General features: G+C 48.1%; 1 protein-coding gene across 13 annotated transcripts in view; it reads right to left on the minus strand.

The window, feature by feature from the left end:
- Positions 1–21,681, minus strand: part of Fgfr2 (fibroblast growth factor receptor 2) — a 99,683-nt gene that overhangs the window by 68,519 nt on the left and 9,483 nt on the right. For 5 of the 13 annotated variants that reach the window (XM_021647862.2, XM_060380951.1, XM_021647860.2 and 2 more), the window contains exons 2-3: positions 11,401–11,667; positions 10,197–10,274 (exon numbers count right to left, since the gene is read on the minus strand). The exons of 5 other annotated variants lie outside the window; for them this stretch is intronic. In XM_021647862.2, coding sequence (XP_021503537.1) covers positions 10,197–10,274; positions 11,401–11,667 — 345 coding nt within the window. The remainder of the gene's footprint in view (positions 1–10,196; positions 10,275–11,400; positions 11,668–21,681) is intronic. 3 more of the 13 variants (XM_060380979.1, XM_021647866.2, XM_060380975.1) reach the window with 1 other exon arrangement.

Below are 21,681 nucleotides of genomic sequence, written 5' to 3' on the forward strand. Positions count from 1 at the left end.
GATCCCGCTTTGTCCCTACACAAAGACTTTAACAAATCTGACCTAAATGGAGAGCATACCTCATGCTGTCAGGTGTCTGGACTCATGTCATTTGTTGAAGTAAACACAATGGCCTATTCACATGAATTAGCTAAATATTAATGCAGCCACTCTTTCAGATAGCATCAATTACTGCTGGGCTGAGCTCTGGAATGCCTTTTTTTTTTTTTTTTTTTGTTACAATAAAAGAAATCAACAAATAGGTGCTTACAAACTGTTAGGCATGATTTTCACGTTCTCTAAGATCAAAAAGTAGGGACTTGCCTCAGGAACTAGGAATGTTCTTTTCCACTCTAAGCCAGCATTGAGGCTGCACCACCCCAGGGGACTGTCCCCCCAGCCACATACAATGTTCTGCCCTGACTTGTGTCCGCAGCACACAGGTAACCCGTGCCTTTGTCCTGGTAGCCAAGGGAATGACTTGGGGAATAGGATAAAAGAATGCTGCTGGGATTTCTAGCAGGTCCCTGCTTCCCTGGAATGAAACTGTATCTAGAAAATCTGCTCACACATAACAGACCCTGGCCACACACCACAGCGTGGGCATTGCGTCTCACCGTGGTCACGGAAACCCAAGGTGGGTGGGGGTGCTATGAAATCCAATCACCGCAAGGCTGTGGCTGGAATGGAATTTCACAACAGTCCTCCAGGAGCTGAAAGGTCACTGAGTTAAGTTGTTCAAGATACCTGTGTGCCAGGGAAGGGCCATCCCAATGCTCTGCCAGGCTCCTGGTTTTCTGGCCAGAGCCACTCTGCAGAGCTACATTGGGGCAACAGCCTTTGCGACTGAGCCTCCTTTTAAGCTATAGAGTGTGAATATTAAAAAACAAAAACAAAAAAAAAAAAAAACCTAACACGATGCTTGAAGAAGAGATAGAACTATTTTACTATTTATAACAGTAACACAATATTTTTTATTTTATGGCTATCCCTGATACGAACTTTAAAAATCTACATAATCTAGAAAAATAACACTCCTATCCCACCATCCTACTGTCCATTGAGACAGTCTTGTTACTCAGCCCAGGCTGGCATCAACCTCAAGATCCTGCCTCATATCCTCCCTAGTACTAGAATGGCAGGTCCAACACTCTGGACTCTCTGTAGACCCTTCTCCTTAACAGTTCTTGCCATTGGCACAAAGCCACCACATACAAATGTCCAGACACCAAAGAACTAGAATATACAACCAGAGAAACAAAAGCCAGGCATCTTGGGGAAGCCAAGGCAGCCTCTTCCCTACCAAAGCCTGGGAGCATTGCAACAATTGGATGCAGAGCAGGAACTGCTGCAATGGAGTAAAAGCCTACAGTGGCAGAGATCATCCTAGGGCCTCACAGACAGCCACACATAGGTTATTCAACAACCTTACTGGAAATGAATCTGCAAGCCAAGACCACATGAAGTTGCCCGAAATCAGGAACGTAAGCAGCTCCTCTCTATGCATCCTGTCACACCCGTGGCATCACCTCAGGGATATGCAGAACACACTCACAGTCACTTGACTGTGAGAGTGGACTGTGGGGTAGACCTCCAAAGGCATCGAAAGTGAGGCGCATCAAGTCACTCACGAAGTGACTCAGTGGACTTCCCTTTGGCTCTGACATCCATCTATCTCCTCAGAGTGTACCAGGCAAAAGGAAAAAGTCCCGTTAGTCACAAAATACTAACAAGAAGAAGCAAATCAAAAGAACAGCAAGATGCATCATAACAAGTAAATAAAAACTTGTCACAAAGATGCGGCTGACCTACCGGCACCTATCACCTCTCTTCAATCAGGTCAAGTAGCTTTTCACTCTGTTAAGATGCAAGTGTCCCTAGAAGTGACCCTAACTCCACTGAAAGACCCTCAAAATACCCCACGGCCTTAACCACTCTGTCCCTCCATGGGAGTCCACACTTCTCCTCTAGAAGGGTTGCTTCTTTGTCACCAAGGCCAGCTTCCACCCTGGGTGCCTGTCCATCCGTGAAACCATGCCTGCTGATGGCTGCCAGCTAGCAGGCATAGAATGAAGTAGGTCACAGTTTGAATTTCAGACAGCCTCTAAGGCAAGGAGAGAAGATGGATGACCAGGAAGAGCTTCCCTATATAACAAGGACACTCTTCTGATAAGGTTCTAATATTCTTTCCAGGCATCTGTGTGCTACAACAGGTATTGATTTTTGTCAACAAATGGTAGGACTACAGCGCTTTTTGAACCTGGCATTTAAACTTACTGATAAAACATAAGCTGCTGGGCCTGTCCCCATAAAAACTCTTACACAGCCAAGTATTGACATCTAAGGTTTACGGGCTGCTCTCCGTCCAGAACCAAACGCAAGCACAGCCCAGTATTTTAGAGGAAAAACAGAGAATCATATTACAATGTTCCTCCATCTGGCTTGATGGCTGACAGGATCAATGTCACCCAGAAAGGTTAAGTGATTTGATCAAGGTCACAAAGCCAGAGGCCGGGCCAAGGCTAGCCCGGACTTTCCAGCTCCCTTAGCAATGCTCTTCAACCACAGCAGGCTGCCCTGTGAACTCTCCCACAGTAATTAAGTCAAAAGTTCAAGATTTATGTGAGCCTGGGACCCTGACGACTGCCAACTGTATTTTTATTGATGGAGAAATTTTAAAATGCACAGGCTGCTTCAGCTATTAGGTCAAGTCTCCCCAGCTCCCTAAAGCCTCGCTAAGGCCCCCGCCTTAAGTCTATAATTAGGGCTTTTAAAAATATCACTAATCAGGACATCTGAAGGCTGTGCCCCCTGGTGTGTTTGGTTTTGTTTGGTTTTGTTTTTAATGTCGCCATCCTTGCAATAGACTGTCAAATTCATCTGCTTTGGTTTGATGTGAACGGAGACAAACCAAGTCTAGCAGGGTTGGAGATGAACTCGGGCGTGTAACTGAGAAAGGAGTACTGTCTTAGTCAGGCTTCTATTGCTGTGAGGAGACACCATGACCAAAACAACCTTTATAAAAGAAAGTATTTAATTGAGGGCTTGCTCACGGTTTCAGAGGTCAGTCCATTGTCATCATGGTGGGAAGAAGCATGGTAGCACGCAGGCTTTTGAAGCCTCAAAGCCCACCCCCTTAATCTATCTCTTCCAACAAGGCCACACCTCCTAATCCTTCTCAAATAGCGCTACTCCCAGGTGACTGAGTGTTCAAATATATATCAGCCTTTGGGGGCTGTTCTTATTCAAACTACCACAGGTACAATCTGGCTTCTAGAAATCTCTATCAAACAGCCCACTGACAAGTGAGGTGTCTAATTAGAAATATATGGTGGTGGGGAGCGGGCCGTAGGGAGGGCTCTAGGATCTGCTGCAAGACAAGGCACCCCAGCCAGCAGCAGCTCATGGCTAGGGGGAGGCTGAGAAGGAAGAGCTCTTGGAAGATTACCATCAACACCTTCCAAGGTTAATGCACGTGAAGCACCCTACTGATGAGGTTTCCATTAGGAGGAGTTTCCAGAAGGTTCGACAGCCTACACACTTTGTCTTTTTCGTTCTTTTCTATTCCTACACTCACCAACTTGGATATCATCTCAACCAATTTTTTTTTTTAAATCATCAGAACCATGGCGATTCAGGGCTATTAGCAGCAACAGGGTAACCAATTAAAGAATCTGGGATCTCAGACCACATACTTTTGTTTTCCCTCCTTTCTCCTAGCCCTTCCCCAAGGAAAAAGAAGAAAATAAGACTGCCTTTCTGGTACAGAATACATGGTATTTGCAGGTCTCAACAGAGATGAAACCAAAATGGAAAAACCCCTTGTCACTAGAAAGGACCACTCCAAAAACAAGAATCTTGATGCTGTTGTCCCGCTGTGGAGCCTCTCCAGTCAAGCAACGGAGCCAGACTTTTAGTCAAACATGATTTACCCAAGAACTGACTCTCAGAATCTTCAGAAACCATCACTTTAAACATGAGCTTGAGGAAATAACTTCCAGATGATCTATGGAGACAAATTCCCTGGAAAGGTGAGATCTAGCTAAGTTACCTTTTTCCATGCTGATGCACAATCGTAGAACCTTTCATGGCCCTCAACCTGGTTACATTTCAAAAAGCAGCATCTGAATTGGTAATATTTGATCCAGAGAAGACAAGTTGAGCCTACGCTTAGGATGACATCACAAGATTGCTGTGCTCAGGGCAATGAGCTAGTTCTGGCAAGGTGTGAGGTCATCAGCTAGTGAGCTGCTAAAATACGACCTGGTGATGCCCTTCACGCCTGCAAGAGAAGGACTCGGCTTAAAAGGGAATGGGAGCTCTATTCACCCATTCAGCCAATGCAGGAATGTGTGTGTGTGTGTGTGTGTGTGTGTGTGTGTGTGTGATGGGATGTGAAAGAGATGCTAAATTTTAAAGAGGCCTTACGCTCACTAGGTTTGAGAAATCCTGGGAAAGAACATTAAACCTATGTTTTACTAGAGGACTCCTCAGAGCAAGAATGGTGCTGTTGGACTCTGTCTCTAAGCAAGGGTCACAATATAACGTTTCCTAAACTTGCTGCAAGATTCAAGTCACCCGTCAACAGAGTCATTCTGAACGAGGGTCCCTGGGAACACTTTGAGAAACAGTGGCTTGGTTTCCTCATCTATGGAACAGACCCGAACACTGCTCTGTTTCAGATAAGACCCACAAAGGATGTGTGGGAAGCCTCTTAGGCCAAAAAACATCCATTCTACACCAGGCTGGTTCTTGCTCTCAAGAAGCCAATGGATTCCTGAAAAAGACAGGCCCACAATGCTGGCTTCCATGACAGACAGTGTCACAAAGTAGAACAGGTGAGTTCCCGGAGTTTCCACAAACAAGAAAACCTTCCACAGAAGAAGCCATCCCCGACAGAGATCAGCAAGAGGATTTAAAAGTTAGGAGCAACCCAAACACTCAAGAGTATTCACCTAAAAATCAAACAGCACCTCCTTACCAATGACACCAACTTTTCTTAACCAAAATTGCCATGTTCTGCCCCATTTCATATGTTTTTCTTTTTTGCTGCATTGGTGAAGATCGATCTTGTGGCTTCATTCTTTTTCTTGTCTTTTCTTCTTTTCATTTGTCAAAACAGGATTTCTCTGCGTAGCCCTGGCTGTCCTGGAACTCACTCTACAGACCACACAGTACTCGAACTCACAGAGATCCACCTGCCTTCTGCCTCCCAAGTGCTGGTATTAAAGGTGTGTGCCATTACCAACTTGCTTCATTCTTTTTCTTAAAGATGTATTTCTCTCTCTCTCTCTCTCTCTCTCTCTCTCTCTCTCTCTCTCTCTCTGTGTGTGTGTGTGTGTACATGCATGCAGACTGTGTGAGTTTTAAGTCACAAGCTAGAGTCATCTGAGAGGAGGGAACCTCAATTAAGAAAATGCTTCCATAAGATCCTCACGGTGGGCAAGGCTATAAGATATTTTCTTAATCAGTGATTGATGGAGGAGAGTCCAGCACACTGTGGCCCTGTTTCTGTAAGAGCAGGCTGAGCAAGCCATGGGAAGCAAGCCAGTGAGCAGCACCCCTCCACAGCTTCTGCATCAGCTCCTGCCTCCAGGTTCCTGCCTTCACTTCTTTTGGCGATGAACTGTTCTATGGAACTGTGAGCCAAATAAACCCTTTCCTCCTCAAATTGCTTCTAGTCATGGTATTTTATCACAGCAACAGGGACCCTAAAGCATTGACTGCAGGAATCTGATCTCTCTTTCCACCAGGTGGGTTCCAGGCCCTCAGGCGTGGCAGCAAGCACCTTCCTGCCCACTGCAGCATCGCTCAGTCCTTTTCCTAATTATGGTCTGCTGGGTTTGTGCTCACATTTGGCTACCCTGCTTTCCACACTCTACATAGGGCTGAAGACCGCCACTGGAAGGGAAAGCTTGCTTTCCTGCCTTGAGCCAACAAAACCAGACAAATGACCATCTAGCAATCTGGTGGAAGGAACCCCCTGTACAGCATTTTTCAAGCTGGAAGATACAAACTTAAAACATGAAGTGTCCCAAAGAGGAGCAGGAGAAATAGTGCTCACAAAACCCAACACCACGACACTCAGCCCAGTCAAGGAAGCACAAGTGGCTAGCTTTACTCAAGGAGAATATTCAAATACACCCGAGTGGCATCTCCCGGACAGCAGAGGCACCAGGGGAATCCGTGTGGATGCAAGGATGTTTCCAGGTGGCTGAGAATGCAAAGAATTCAGAACCTCTGCATCTTCTCTAGTAATCAGGTCAGGTATTTGACACTTGAGGTGGCCGGGGGGGGGGGGGGGAGGGAGAATGGTTTGAACGGTAACATCCCCTGTCCCACCCTGCCAAGTATCCCAGTCCCGGCATTCCCCGTCCACACACACAAAGGCCACAGCTGCTTAATCTCAGCTGCCCCGGGCTGCACCTGTGAATCAGACCATCCTAATCACACTAACAGATGGCAGAGGCCAAGTAGCCAGCTAAGAACTGCTATCACTTTAAATAGCATCTAATGTTTCACAGGCCCCTCCCTGCAGCAGTATCTCCCTGGTACAGCTAACACCAGCCCTTAATCACCACACAGCACCCATCTCGGGGACAGAGCTGGTGTCATTGGAGAGCTAATTACCAAAAGCCTCAGTCGCTCTCGAAGTGAGAGTGTGGTAACCTGCCTATTGGATGCCATGCCAGCGCTCTGCTGTTGGCTCTCCTGTGTAGATGCTAACAAGAGCCCCAGGAGTCCCCATCAGGCAGACTCTGAACCACCACAAGATTCCCTCACTCCGCCTTGGTTGTTACGTCATGACTACTGGTGATGTCGTCGGGCAGCATACTCGACCCAGCACAGAACAGTCCCCAGGTGTGCCAGCAATACCAAGTGGGCGGAACCTGATGCCTCAGTCTCGGAGGCACCCACCTGTGGTGTCACTTGAGGGCTGTAAAAAACTATGCAATCATATCCGCCCACTCCCGTGGGGACCTGAAATGCCCACAGGGACCAGGCTTCAACTGGCAGGACATTCCCCTTTGCTCCTTGAGACAGTCTTCTGGTCACTATAACAAGACTTGCTGTTTTCTGCATTAAGGGTGACTAGAGGAGGTGCTGAGCCAGCAGCCGGCGTCCCCGTGCCCTCCGGAGCCAGTTCAGGAAGGTCCTGCCTCCTGCTTCAGGCAGAGCCACAGAACACCAACTGTGGACAACACGTTCTGCCGAGTCCTCGTGTGGTCAGAGGACAGCAAGAACAGTGACAAGTCTTTTCAAGGTTGTCACAACTCATAATAGCACACATTTTCCCTTGCCTTCTCCCTAAGCTAGCAGATCTCACACCTTAAAGTGACATGAAACACACACACACACTCAGCACATCTCTAACTAGCTAGGTCTGAGGACAAGCTTAAGGAGTGTGCCTCTCTAGGGAGATCCCAGGAAATGCTGGCACTGCTGGTCCAGACACACATTGAAAACCACTTTCCTAAGCGTTCACTCTCCCTAAAGTAAAAACCATATTCACCAAATTACTTCTCTTTATGCCCAAACTGTCGAGGGACTTAAGGACAAAGTCACACATTCAATGGAGTGACAACATTTATCCCGAAACCTAACAAACAGCATTCCCTCTCTTAGCTAACCCAGGCTAAGCAATGGTGTTTTCAGTAAATGCTATAGTCGAACCGAACATTCAGAGGCAACAGAAAATAAATCTAGACTCAGGCCTTGCAAATAGACCAATACTGGAATATAAATGTAAAGCTATAAAACCCACAAGAAGTGAGAGGACTGCCCTCAAGTTTGCTCCTGACTTCTTAGAGACAACACCAATGGCATGAAAGGATCCACGAGAAAGCTGGTGAGCAAGACTTCCTGGGAACTTAAAACACATGCTCTACGAGGCACCAAAACAAAGGTATTCACACACCAGGAGATTCTGAAAAAAGAGGAGTAGAGGACTGCTATCCAAAATATACCAAGAACTGTTGAAACCCAACAATAAAAGAAACAACCCAATTAAAAAATAAGCCAAAGCCTTTGACAGACACTCACCAAAGAGCAAGCACACGGATATGGTAATCAGGCAAATAAAAAAGATGCTTCCCACCCTTGGTCAGAAGGAAAATGCATTTCAGAAAGGCAGAGATCTACGGCAGCAGCATCAACAAACCCTGGCAAGGATGCCGAGCGAGGTGAGTTCTCCTCCATGGATGGTGGCAGCGCAAAATGTTGTGGCTGCCTGGGAGAGTGGTTTGGCAAGCTTCCAGTGAATCTGAACTTACCACAGCATCTAACTGTCATGTTCCAAGGAGAAAAAGAGAAAACGTGTATCTAAACAAACCCACACCTTTATGGCGTCTCTGCTCATGACTGCAAACCCAGGCAACAACTAAGATAGCTTTCGATGGGAGAGGCACAAGACCCTCTACATACAAAGGTGTTGTTCAGTACTAAGAAAAAATTTGCTAAAGTCTATGGAAGATTTAGGAGAAAAAAATATAATGCATATAAGTAGAGGGAAGACGCCAATCTGAAGAGCCTACATGGTATATGAATCTAACATCTGATGTTTCTGAACAGGCAAAGCTATGGAAAGATTGGTGGTAGCTAAGGGCTGGGCAGGGGGCGTGTGAATAAGTGATGTTCAACAACGTTTAGGATAATAAAATTTGTGCGCTACCCTAAGGAGAGAGATGTGTCAAGTTACTCATTTACATAAGTCCCGGGGCCTGCTGGGAACCTCAGTGACCACAGATCCTGGGCTCTACGTGGGCTTGACTGTTAATAATGGGAGGTGCTATTCTCCCATTGGGCAGGAAGAAAGTACATGGTATTTCATTCAAGACGTATTTTATTTAAGAGTAAGATCTCTTAATTTTCTCGTGAGCTGCTCTAATCTGTTCTACCTGGTTTCTTTCTGATCCCCCTGCCTCCGCCTCTAGCGTGCTGAGACTGCAGGCATGTGCTACCAGACACTCAGTTGATGCAGCGACGGGGGTTGAAAACAGGTCCGCTCTCTGCATGCTAGGCTTATAAGCACTTTACCCATCAAGGTGCAGCACCATAGGCTCATTTTAATAACTCATTGCAATCATTTATGATTCATTTAAATTTACTTGTGACCCCCCCCAATAAATCCTTTCACTATAACACTGAATAAATATACCAGGTTAAAACAACAACCACAACCAAACAAGAAAACCCAGTTACCAATACAATTCTCTCTGGAACAGGCCAGCCCTGCCTGGAGACTATAACTGATTCTGTGTTTCGCTTCCTAGTGGAGTGAAAGCTCCCAAGCACTCATTCTTTGAAGCGCTTACTCTCCTTTAATCCTCCTAACTTCCCAGAAGACGCAGCTGCCGAATTCCCATCTGAGGCACAGGCAGCAACTGAGAAGTAGCAAACCAAGACTGGGACTTCGGCTGCCCAGCTCCAGAGCGAGTGCCCGGCGTCCACCGCCTTACAACATAGCAGCATTCACCCCCTTTCTTACCACCGTCCTCCGAGTGAGATGTACTTTCTTCCCCTCAGCAAGAGGCATGATTGCAAAGGCTAAGGCCTCTCAGTCTCCGTATTCTAGACCAGACAATTCTTTGTTAAGCTGCACGCACTATATAAGGAGCCTCTCTGGCCTCCCAACCACAAGCCACCAACCACTACCTGGCCCCATGGAAGACTTCCCAAAGTAGATCAGTCAGGCAGGACGGCTCACACCTGTGGGCCCAGTACTCAAGAGGCTCATGGAAGGATCACATGAGCCCAGGGTTCAAGTGCAGCCTGGGCAACAAAGTTGAGACCTGGTGTCCATAAGAGAATAAATCAACAGTAGCAATGAAATACTCTGGGGTGGGGGTGGGGGAGGCAATCACCCCTAAGTCAGGAAAGGCACGATGAGGGTTATGAAGAAAACCATGATGGTCACAGTTCTACTAGTGGTCTATCTATGAACACCGAGAGACCGAAGAAGGAAGTAAAACCACAGACAACAGTGTTTGTTTGGAAGAGAGAGCTGCTGACACAAGAAGAAAGGACAAGTGGCGAGAGGGTGGACAGCAAACACAGTTTATTCTCAAGTCAGGAAAACAGGGACAGAAGACACAGTGGGGAACAGCGAGGGCCGAGGGGCACAGCACGGCAGGACGGAGCAGCCGACAGAAGACAGGTGACAGGCAGGGCTCCCCTTGTCACTCCTCTCTCGGGGACCTCCAGAGGCAGTTACTTACTCTGGTTGTTCCTGTTCTCACTGACAAAGTCTTCGGAGCTATCTGTGTCGTCCTCGTCATCTCCAGATGAGATGGCATCTGCATTCAAAAGAACATAGCCATGGATGCGATTGCAAAGGCAAAGGTCACCCTCTTCTGTGGCTGCGCCCTTCTCAAAGCAAGACCAACCACCCAGGAGCCCAGCAGAGACATCAGAGGCCACACAGAGTCCAGATCGTCTTAGAGCCTTAAAGCGTCTCTCTGTGATGAGTTGGTCTCTGATTCTCAGGGGTTTCTGCTTTCTCGCTTCTAAACCCACTCCATAATTGAGATGGATTTTTAAGTTTCAAACGGTATTTAAGTCCCTGATAATTTTTTAATGACTTTTTTGTTTCTTATGTGTATGGGTGTTTTGCTTGCATGTATGTCTGAGCAAGGGTATGGGATCCCTTGAAACTGTAGTTACAGACAGTTGTGAGCGGCCATGTGGGTGCTGGGAATTTAACCCGGTGCTCCCAACCACTGGGCCAGCTCTCCACCCCACCTCAACAAAATTTGACTCTATCATAGCCAAACATTGGTTTTGTTTTCCCCTTTCAGTATTTTGGGCTCCCTTCAAATAGAAATGACCCCCAACAAACTCAGTTCTCTGGGTGGACCTTCTGATTATTAACTAACTTTCTGAAGACATAACTCTCAACTTGGCCGCAAAGGAGGCCTGCTGCTCCCCATCCCCTTCAGTATATGGAAGGAGAAAAACTCAGAGTTTAATAAAGGAACTAAAATCTAGATCCCCACATTTCAATTCTATCCTGTAAGTGGCAAAGTGCTGTGGAGTGTGGCAGAAAAGATGATGGTGTCCTGCTGCTTGTGAAATCTCTGTCAGTTGAGAAATTTGTGGTACACCAGGTCCCAGTGAGGAATTTCAGAAATAGATTGGCCAAGCACAGTAGCCTACACCTGTGGTCTCAGCTCTTGGGAAGATGATTGGAGGCTAACGTGAATCTAGGAGTTCAAGTCCAGCCTGGGCCACAGAAGGAGACCTTGTCTCAAATATATATAAAAAATTAGTTTATAAATAAAAAAATAGTTGATACTGTATGTGTGTGCCTGGCAGCCAATGAGTACAGTTTGCTGTGATTTCACTTGGTCAAAAATAGTGATGCTTTTCAATCAGAAAACAGCTGCAGAAGAGACAGAGCGTCACACTCGCAAGCCAACTCACCTGTGACATTCACCATGAAGTACCAAGATTCACTGTCTACCGTCCTAGCTGCAGTACACGCATAGAGGCCGGAGTCTCTAGGTGTGGCACCTTTTATCTGCAAGTACTCCCCAATAAGCACTGTCCTATTGTTGGGCCCCAAGTGCACCCCATCCTTAGTCCAACTGATCACGGCGGCATCTTTCAACATGCAGTGCAACTCTATCGACTCCCCGGGGGCGACCACGTAAGCTTCTGGTTGGGAGATTTGGTATTTGGTTGGTGGCTCTGCAGAACAGATGGGAGAGAGAAGACAGAGGCAGATGGGAAGGAGGGAGAGGAAAGAAGGTCCAACAAAGGTCAGTGGAGGCGCCAGTCCTTTCCCAGGAGGCTGTGCTTGATTTACACATGGCCCCAGGCGGTGTCCATCTCTCCCCCGCACCCCAGAAGCCAGGAAGCAGCCCCCACTCAGACTTGACTGACAGCACTGGGAACAATGGCCACAGAAGCACCCAGCAGAAGCTGTCCTGTGTTGGTTCGTTTCCACATATTGTAAATAGGGCTTGAAAAACCAACCGAACCCTAAAGTGGGAGGAAAATCCATGAGAAAATTTTAAAGTTGATTGCCAAGCTGGCCGTTCAGCATGACTGTGTATGTGATACGTGCACACACACACATACACACTCTCACAGTGACTTAACTACTTATTCATGTTTCACTTGGCCTGTTATCACAAAACCAAGCTTTTCAGCAGGAAACATCTCAAATTTAAGAGGCAAATAGATTCATCTACACAACTCTTTGCCATTCAAGAGGTGGGAGCTGTTGGCTTGCTCACTTTTATGAGCTCTCCAGGTCAAATCAGTACTGAGCTGGTTCGGTACTGGGTAAGCTGGGACATGCTGTCTGTCCCAAAAGGATAGATGCCTGGGGGCTTTTAACTTTGAGAGAAAAGAAAAGTAAGGGTCCCTGGCAATTAATGGGCCTATGCTGGAATACATCAGCATCCTGGATTAGGACTCCACCTACAGAGCTGACCCCTCATGCCACTGGAGAAGCCAGACCCATCCTGCCCACCAACCCACCCACTGCCCCAGGCTTCCCATCTCCTTCAACACCCTTCTCTTCCTTATTAACACAGTGTCCTCCTTCTCACTCCTGCTTAGCCCAGTCCTCCTCAGATGCCCAGCTCAGTCATGGTCCTTCATGATCCAGTACCCGACATCAGTCAGCTAGCTGGAAATAAAAGGGGTCTATCCCACTCTAACGTCCATCTGCCCCCCACCCCAAACTCCTGGAATAGACACATCGCCTGTGGATGTCCTGACTCCCTGGGGAAACCTTCAAGTTGCAGAAAGAAAGCTCAGTTCTCATAGGTACTTGCAGCCCACTCCCATCTCCACCCTGGGCCCACCTGGGCCATACACGGAGAAGGCAGACATATTGAACCCCTCCACAGTCCTCTAAGAGACTGGGCATGATGAGACCCAGCAGGATCCCAAAAGAAGTGAGAGGAAGCCACTGGCCTTCTGTGGGGCCAGGGTGGCCACGAGGGCCCATGAAGTAAGCTTTCATCCCTGCAGTGAGAGCTGTGAATGGTACCCTGAGTCCCAAGCCTGGAAAACACAATGCTTCTTTCCCCACACTGGGACAGCTCCAGATCTGGGCACCAGCAGAGGCATCACAAGGCAGTTATTCTGCCCAGAGCCCGCTCAAGAGAACAAATCTCCCACATGACCAAAATACAGTCAATTCATGTTTCAAGTCCCGCTATTAAATAAACATCTGGTCCTAGAAATACCAGCACAGAAGCAGCAGCCAACACAAGGGGCCTAAGGCTTTTCACAGGGGACCAAAAGGGGCACAGACATTAAATAGTACATGAACACAAAGAGGGAAAGCCACATAAGGGAGAAAATAGGAGTTGATGAAACATGGAAAAACAGCCCTCCCCCCATACACATACAAAAAAAGGTCAGAAAGCAAGCCCCAACTGACAACCAGGTGAGGTTTCAAAGGCTTGTTTTTCTCACTCACCGACTGTTTATTGAACATCTACCATAGGCCAAGCTTTGTTCTGTATGCTCAAGAAGCAACGGAAGACTAGGGAGAGTCCCCTACCCTAATGGACTTTCCATTGTGGTGGAGCAAATGAAAGTAAATAGAAAATTCACAGAAAATATAAAGTATGTGAGGTAGCCTTAAGGATGAGGCAGCTAGGTAGCAGTCTATAAAGAAATGGTGGGCAGAGGAGCCGTGGGCAGCAGGAGCCAGCAAAGCATGGCCTGAGGGCCAAGTCAGCGCTTGCTTTCGTAAACAAAGACTTCTTGGAACAGGGCCATACTCCTTCGGGTATGTATTGTCTGGGGCTGCTTTTGTGTTACAAGGACAGACGGGAGTCATTGCAAAAGGAATCTCATGGCCCACAAGCCCCAAACACTGAGAGTGTTGCCCTCACAGAAGGTGGTGCAGCTTCTGTTTTAGGAGGTGACGGGAGGGGTCTCCTCCAAGAAGCAACGCACAGAGCCAAGTTTGAAAGATGTCGAGAATTTGGATGGCAAGTTCTCAGATCAGGTCTCCCAGGCCTGTGTAAACACAGGCAGCTGACCTGGGTGGATAAGAGAAGAAGGAAGGGCAGGGTCTGGCAAGATGGCTCAGCGGATGAAGGCATGCTTGCCTAAAGCCAAGTTTGGTCCCCAAAACCCATAAAAAGGTGGAAGGAGAGGAGAGAAACTGACTCCACAAAACTGTGCTCTGACCTCCACATACACAGCGTCATGGCACATGCGCCCACATTTACCCATACATCATACACACACACAATAACAATGACAACAATAAATAACAAGTAAAATAAAGGGTTTATATATATTTTAAGGACAAGGAAGAAAAACATGGAGAGGAAGGGGGATTCAGTTTGACCCCAAGTCTCACACCCTCTGCCACTCTGGTCTTAGGATCTTTGAATCAAAGATTCATACAATGTTAGAAAATGAAAGGGCAAAATAAGGGCTACCCCATCCACTGAGAAGCCCTTCGAAGCTCCACGTGATAGCAACAGAGGACCAAGACTCATTGAAATCAGGCTGCATGCTGGACCATGCTGGACCAATTCCACTGCACTGCACAAGCATTTCTAGTTCTGAAGGATGAACAGGCAGATGAGGTAGAATAGGACACTGGATGTTTGATACAGGTGCACTGCCCTGGACACGGGGATGCCCGTGATAATTTTCTTTCTGCCCTGCACAGCCTCCCAGCCACCGGATCCCCAGCCCCCGAGATCCAGGAATGCTCAGGCAGTACAGGTAAGGCCACCAGGAGCCACCCACTGTGTCCTTCTTCCAGCCAGTCACCCCACTGTGGTTCTAAAGCTCCGGCTGCAGCTCAGAAACAACCAGGTTTCTATCTCAAGGCTCCCGTCTCAATGAATGGTGAGGGCAGCGTGGCATGCTCAAAGCGGGATCTGATCTCTAGTAAAACCAAGTGGAAAGTCTCTCATTTCCCAGAAAGATGGCTGGCTTGTGAGACAGTAGAGCACCATCTGGAAACACGTCAGAAAGATAAGATTCCATGAAGTCATGCCATCTTAACATCCAGGCCTCCTCCAATAACGCAGGAAACAACTCCTCCTGCTCCCGCCCCCCACCTCCAATAGCCTTTTCATAAGAAGCCTCAAGTAGGGGACAGCAGCAACAGTAGTAAGCAATGCTACCTCCTCCTTAGGTATCCTAGGGAGGAGGGAGATCTGGTGAATACAAGCAAAAGAAAGGGAGGGAAAAAAGGAGGTGGAAGGTCAAACAGCACAGAGTGAAGGAAGAAACAACAGAGAAGAATATTGAGGGATGGGCAGGACCATAGTAAGGGGGGATAAAAAGCCAAACCAATGGCATCCCAGGCCACCCAGTGTGCCCACTGATCCAGTGGGGCACACATGAGATACATCATGAACCAGGGTACTTAAAACATGGACCCAAAAGGCATGCTAGGGAAAAGCCATCCTGTTCCCATCCAGCCGTTAAGGCCTGCTTGAGAGCTGAAGGATTTTCTTCTGTGCCTAACTCCTTCAGGGGACTTCAGAGCTGGCTCCTCACAATCACTGCTTGCTCCTAGAGTCCTCTGCATCATAACCACCTCATCATGCTCTAAAGGGGACAAGACACCAAGGACACTGTGCTTACCACAGCCCACCTGTTTCTCCCACTCAGGTGGCCTTCCGACACAGGTGAGCCCTTGCCTGACTCCACCGAGCTGCTCTGTGTAACACATGACAACTGACATGGGGCAAGGAACTCCCTGGGAAATCCAAACAGTCCCTTTTATAGCAATACCAACATTTCCTGGATCCAACATTTCTGATGCCATGGTTCATCCACTTCCAAGTTTCCTCCTCTAGGCTCTCCCCAAAACAATGGGGAGAACGTTCCAGAAGCCGTGTTTCTCTGCACCAAATGCTCTTTCAGAGATTTCCACAGACAGAGAGTATGTTCACATACGTTTTTCATAATTAAGTGGAAACTTGGAATGAAGTGTGGGACCCGGGCCATGCATTGTCACTGTTACCCAAACTCTCTGAACAAACAAGGTAACATGTTTACTTTCTGGGCGGGCTCCACTCAGCTGTTTCTACCTGCTACAAACACAGCATGGCTGGAGGCTCTCCCGTGTGGAGGCTTAGCTGTGTTCCTACCCACAAACTACAAACCCTTGAGACATGCCAGCAGCTTCCTGTGTGCTGGACATATTTTCAGTGAGCCGACTACTCTGATATCCAGAAAACAAATCAACAAACAAACGAACTAAGAGGGTCCTTGACAGCATCAAAAGTCAATAACGAAAATGTCGACAGTGTCGGAGTCTGGTGGTGCTCGGTGGGCATTTAGGAGGGCGGGTTAGGAGGGGCACAAGTTTGAAACCTAAATCAGCTTCAGAGTTTAAGGCCTACCTACGCTACTGAGCGCAGTCAAAGCCAGCCCCGGGGTGTGTAGTGAGATTCTGTCTTAAAAAAAAAAAAAAAAGAAAAGAAAAGAAAAAGTACGTATGTGGCTTTCACCCTGCCATGAGCCTCCTTTCTTCCCAAGACACCCCTCAAGTCATTATCCCTATCAGAGGTAATAGGAATTTAGGAATGAGGGGCTTCTGACCCAGGTGAACAGGAAACTGAGGCAAACTCTGACACTCTCCTCCCAACCCCCACGTCCTTCTGCAGATCCAGGTAGGTCACAGCTTCTGGGTGAGACCTCATGTGGATGTCACCTGTGTTTACCTTTCCACAAGGGCGGGGGAGGGGTACACAACACCTTCCTGTGTACGAATCCACCCTAGGAAACGATCCTGCAAGAGGTAGATGAGGCTGAGACTAAGAGCAGTGAACACATGGAATTCTTCCTGAGCACCATCAGGATGGCCATCTTGAGGCTCCCGAACAATGACAACGTCTGGAAGTGGGAAGCTGCTTCAGGTAACGCTTCATGCTGCCAAGCCGGCGATAGCAGCACTTCAGACTGTCACTCTTTATAATGTTTGCCTATAAACTTTTCCCGTGTGGTTTCTGAAATGGCGCCCGAGAGCAAACAGAGAACAGATGGGAGCCCAAGTCCTGCCCTGGCCAATCATCTCCTGTGAAACGCATGGCAGATTCCCACCACTCAGGGAGAAGCAGCCACTTCTGCCAACCACCTCTGGGGCAACTAACCACACCACATTTCACACCAAGCCTCTCCTAGGGTGTCCCCAGGACGACTTCCCTTCTAGTGTCTAAAGTGTCTAAAGATACAGTGGGGTACCCCAAACACCTCCACTTAGGGGGTCTCCCCACAAAGGTATCAGATCCCAAAATGCATTTCACTAGAAAAGGAGAGAGAGGGAAATCAGAATAGATTCACCCAGAAGAAGGAAATCAAGGAGGAAAGGAAGGGGTGGGGAGAGAAGAGGAGAGAGGAGGCAGGGGAGAAAACCAAAGAGAAAAGGGGAGAAGAGGAGGAAGGTGAAGGAGAAGCAGCAGTCCCAGCAGGCCCATCTTGTCAAGGGACTGGGCTGACCAGCTAAACCGTCTCCACCTTCCAGCACACCTCGAGACCAGCAGGATGGCACCAGGAACACCGGGGCAAGGACAATAACAAGGCCTGATGCTCTCTCAGACAGTGCCATCCAGTACAAGTCAAATAAACACCGCAGCCAGGGGACTGCCAAAAGTCTTGATAGGGAATGGAAATCAAGCCACGAAGTGTCACTGCAAAGTCACAGGACACCTGGTTCATGACAGGTGAGTGGCAGTGGGTTGGCCCACTCGGCCTTCCAAGTCATAAAGATGCCCTACAGTGACCACTCCGCAGTCCTGTTGAGCTATGTCCAATGGCCACAGAACAGCACACAGAACTTGAAACGCTCTCTATAACGGCAAATCCAGGACGTCCACAAAGCAGGGCAGATGACACCTCAAACGCCCGCCTAGGCTTTTAGAAACCCGTCACACCTGGAAAGACTGGCACATTTTTGGCATGGAATGGTTGACACGGAGCTCGCACCAGTGCTCAGCAGAAAGAGATGAAGGGCAATGGGATCCTTTGGTGGAGTCAGGGAGAACCACCTCTGGTGGCTTGTCCTCAGAGACGAAGATGGCATCCCAGGGCTGGCTGCTACAGCCTCTCTTCTTTCAAAGCTTCCCCTTTACAAGAACCAAATTGCACACCCTGATAGCAAACTCGAGCCTTATAAGGCCTTGGTACAACTCATCCTTAAAGAGAAGAGGAAGTCAGCACCCACACAGGACAAAGATGGAAGTTCTCAGCCGCAAGAGAAATCGCTTCATAAAATATGGGGGGTGGGAGGAAGATGTTTAGGAGAGGAGATAGGTGAGCAGGCTCCCAAGGCTTTCTGTTTACGACCAAAGCTGGAGCATCTATTCTGACATGTACCAGGACTGCAAACTCCTTGTGTCATGTTAGCATCACTCCCACTAAGAGCTATCTCAGCCTCAGTAGCCTGACAGCCCCCAAAACTCTGGGCTGGCTCAAGACATCCCATCAGGGAAGACCAGTAGGTAGTAAATGTTTCCAATATGAGAACCATTACACATTACGTATTTAGGCACAGCCCTCATGGTTTAGGCTTGGCTTTGAGAAACTGAGCGAGCAGCCTTCCACATTTGAAAGAAATTATGCTGAGCCCAGGAGAGAATAAAAATGCAAACAGGGCAAAAGAGCCTAAGAATGCCCTCACTCGAGAATGAGTTACTGCACCACCCAAAACCTAGACTCGAAGTGGCAGCTTCACTCCTCAGCCATCTGCGTCCCCTCTCCCACCCAGTCCTGACATGTGATGATAGTGTCCAAGTGACAGGGATGATTTCGCTCCTGGTCTCAACACATGCACTCAATTCATACACTCCTAAGACTGAAAATTCCCACTGGCCCACGGAGACATGCATAGAGATCAAATCAGTGCACACACATCCCCTGGCTACTGATGGCTTTGCTTGAGCAAGAGCTGCAAAATGGAGCCTTTTGTTCTGAAAGTGTCTCCCAGAGAACTCAGCCATTCGATTCCACAGCACCCAGGAAGTAGAAACTGGCATTACAAGTTATGTCAAAGCACCCAGTACTCGTGGCTCAGAGGTACAAAGAGGAGTCTGTATCCACCATCCGGCCAGCAAGGCCCAGGCCTCCTGTGTCCTGAAGGTGCCCTTGCAGAGGAAACACAGGCTTCCTAAGGTCCGCAGGACTCCTTGGGACAAGCTGCTCCCGAAACCTTGCCATCTAGGGCTGGATCCACAGACAGACAAACGCCACTGGGAAAACTGCTGAATCTCAGCTGCGGGGTCAGGTTTGTGACGTAGACCATAAGGATGTCTAAAGAGGTGAAGGCCCGAATGGAAAGTATCCAACCTATAGATGCAGTCTTAAGATCTACTTTAGTAGCTCTCTAGAAAATTAATTAACATCATTAGCCTGATCCCATATTTCCTCCCTTCCTCCCTCCTTGCATTCACATGGTAATGTCCCCTTGTCCCCACTACTCCACTTGAGAGGTTCCTACGCAACTTTTAAAATCTAACCCATACGTCTGCTCCATATGATTTCCTGATTCCTATTATGACGTAGCCATCAACCCACCCCCATGATGTCACAGCCTTTCTTTTATCCATGAAGTATGTACAACAGGCAGACATATTCACCACTCACCCAACAGTCCCATGGAGAGATTCGGAGAAGGTAGGAGGAGGGGAAATGAACGCACTAATCTCAGCTTATCATGAGTAAAAACCACCTTCCAGGGTCAGCCTCGGGCATGGGCCGGGTTCTCACAGGCTCCCATGAGGATGGTGCTGCCAGTTCAGAAACCCTTCATCCCAAGACCAGAGCTTAAGACCAACGGCTGTCAGGGAAAAACACAGTCATACAGCTTCCTCCGTCCCTAAGATACCAGCAAGGCCACCTGCCGACAAAAGGTAGCACAGAGAGAGAGCCCAAGGCTTTCTGGGAAGTCCCTCACAGAAGAAGCGTTCTGTGCACAGTAGGGCAAGGTTCTACCTGCAGCCCCGCACCAGCCAGGGGCCACCTGGGGCTTGGGTTTATGGGTCACAACCTGATTCTAACAGGTCAGCAGATGGGTCAGCAGAGGATTTATACAGCCCCGTGAGAATGTCCACTCGCATTCCTCTGACTCCAAACCAGGGTTTTCTTTCAAATGAACAAATCTGTCACATCTTATATATGCTGCTTCCCTAAGTGGGGATTCCTGCAAGGTTCCCAAGTGGAACTAAACATCTGAAGGTCTTGGAAGGCTCCTCCTCATCCTGGCCATGCCTAGTACCTGCTTTAAAATAAGACAAAACAAAACCAAAAAACCTACAGTTCATTGTACCTCCTTCAGGGACTGGGGTGACAGATAGCTCAGTCCATAAAGTGCTTAACTTGCAAGCATGATTTTGATTCCTCAGAACCCACATTTTTTTTTTCCAAAAAAGCCAGGTATGGTGACAGGCAGAGAGAAATACATCCCTAGGGCCTGCTAATCAGCCAGCTTAACCTATATGTTAAGTTCCAGGTCAGTAAGGGACCTTGTCACTAAAACCAAGGGTAGACACACCTGAAGAAAACAACTGAGGTCATCCTCTCTGACTTTCACACAAATGCAGACACACATGTGTGTGCACACACATGTACACACACACATATGTACACACTCACACATATATGCACAGCCCACACCACACCTGCTATTCATCCATTAAATGAATACACACACCTCATCACACCCCCTAGGAAGTCCTTACAGTCAAGAATCCCATCAGGACTCAGCTGGCAGTGGGCTGAATTATCCTAACTGCCCAGATGCTGGGAATAAGGGCTCTAACACGAAACTACAGGTGACAGGCCCAAGAATCTCAGCGCCTAAAGCAGCTACAGCTTGAGGGCCTGCTTGCAATGAACTAGGGTAATTGGCAGGTGTTCCTGAGGCCGGACTACATTCCAGAGGCAAGTTTGTGCGGACTACATGTTGCCTGTGGCTCTTTAGAAGCTGCATCTGGAGCAAGCCTGCCTCTCTGACACTGAGATAAATATTCAATAAATGGCACACCCTCAAGTGGAGATATTTGCCTCTAATTCCCTTAAGGGGCAGATCGATGCCCAAATCCTATGTGGCATTTTTCCTAGTTCAGAGCAGGCCGTCCCTCCCTTCACTTGATAAGCACTTTCTGAATAAAAGAATAGTTTTAAAGTGGCCTGGCTACAAAAGGCAAGGTTAAGAGTCAGCCCCAGAGGGCCAGGCAGCCTCCTGCTTCTCTGACTCCAGACCTTTGGGGGGGATATTGTTCAGCAAGTTTATTTAAAGGGCCTGGCCTTTCTTTTCTCAGCAGGACCCCAGTTACAACACCATTCAGAGGCTGCAGATGTGTCCCCAGGACTGGTCCCCTCGGCAGCATCCCAGCCAATTGCAAATGAAGGGCCAGCAGCTGGAGGCCGAGAAACAGATGGCCTTCCCCCTTGGAATGAGTTTGATCCTGTTGCTGGGGCTCAGCTAGCTCAGGCCTGCATGGGAGCTGGAGGGGACTCTGATAGAGGAGCAGGTCAGCAAGCAGCTGGACAGCAGTGACCTCATAGAAAGTTGCTTTCAGGAGAGTGCAGGGATCATGCTGGAGCTGGGGGAGACACCATTCCATCTGGGTTAACACCGCAGGACCTAAAAAGGCCAGAGCCATAAGGATCACTTTTCTGCAGTGTTTTCCAGGGAAGGACTGAAACCCACATTTGCTTGAAAGTTTCAAATTAAGATGGCACCACCATGGTTAACCTTTC

The sequence above is a fragment of the Meriones unguiculatus genome, chromosome 1, assembly GCF_030254825.1.
Source record: "Meriones unguiculatus strain TT.TT164.6M chromosome 1, Bangor_MerUng_6.1, whole genome shotgun sequence".
Classification (NCBI taxonomy): Eukaryota; Metazoa; Chordata; class Mammalia; order Rodentia; family Muridae; genus Meriones; species Meriones unguiculatus.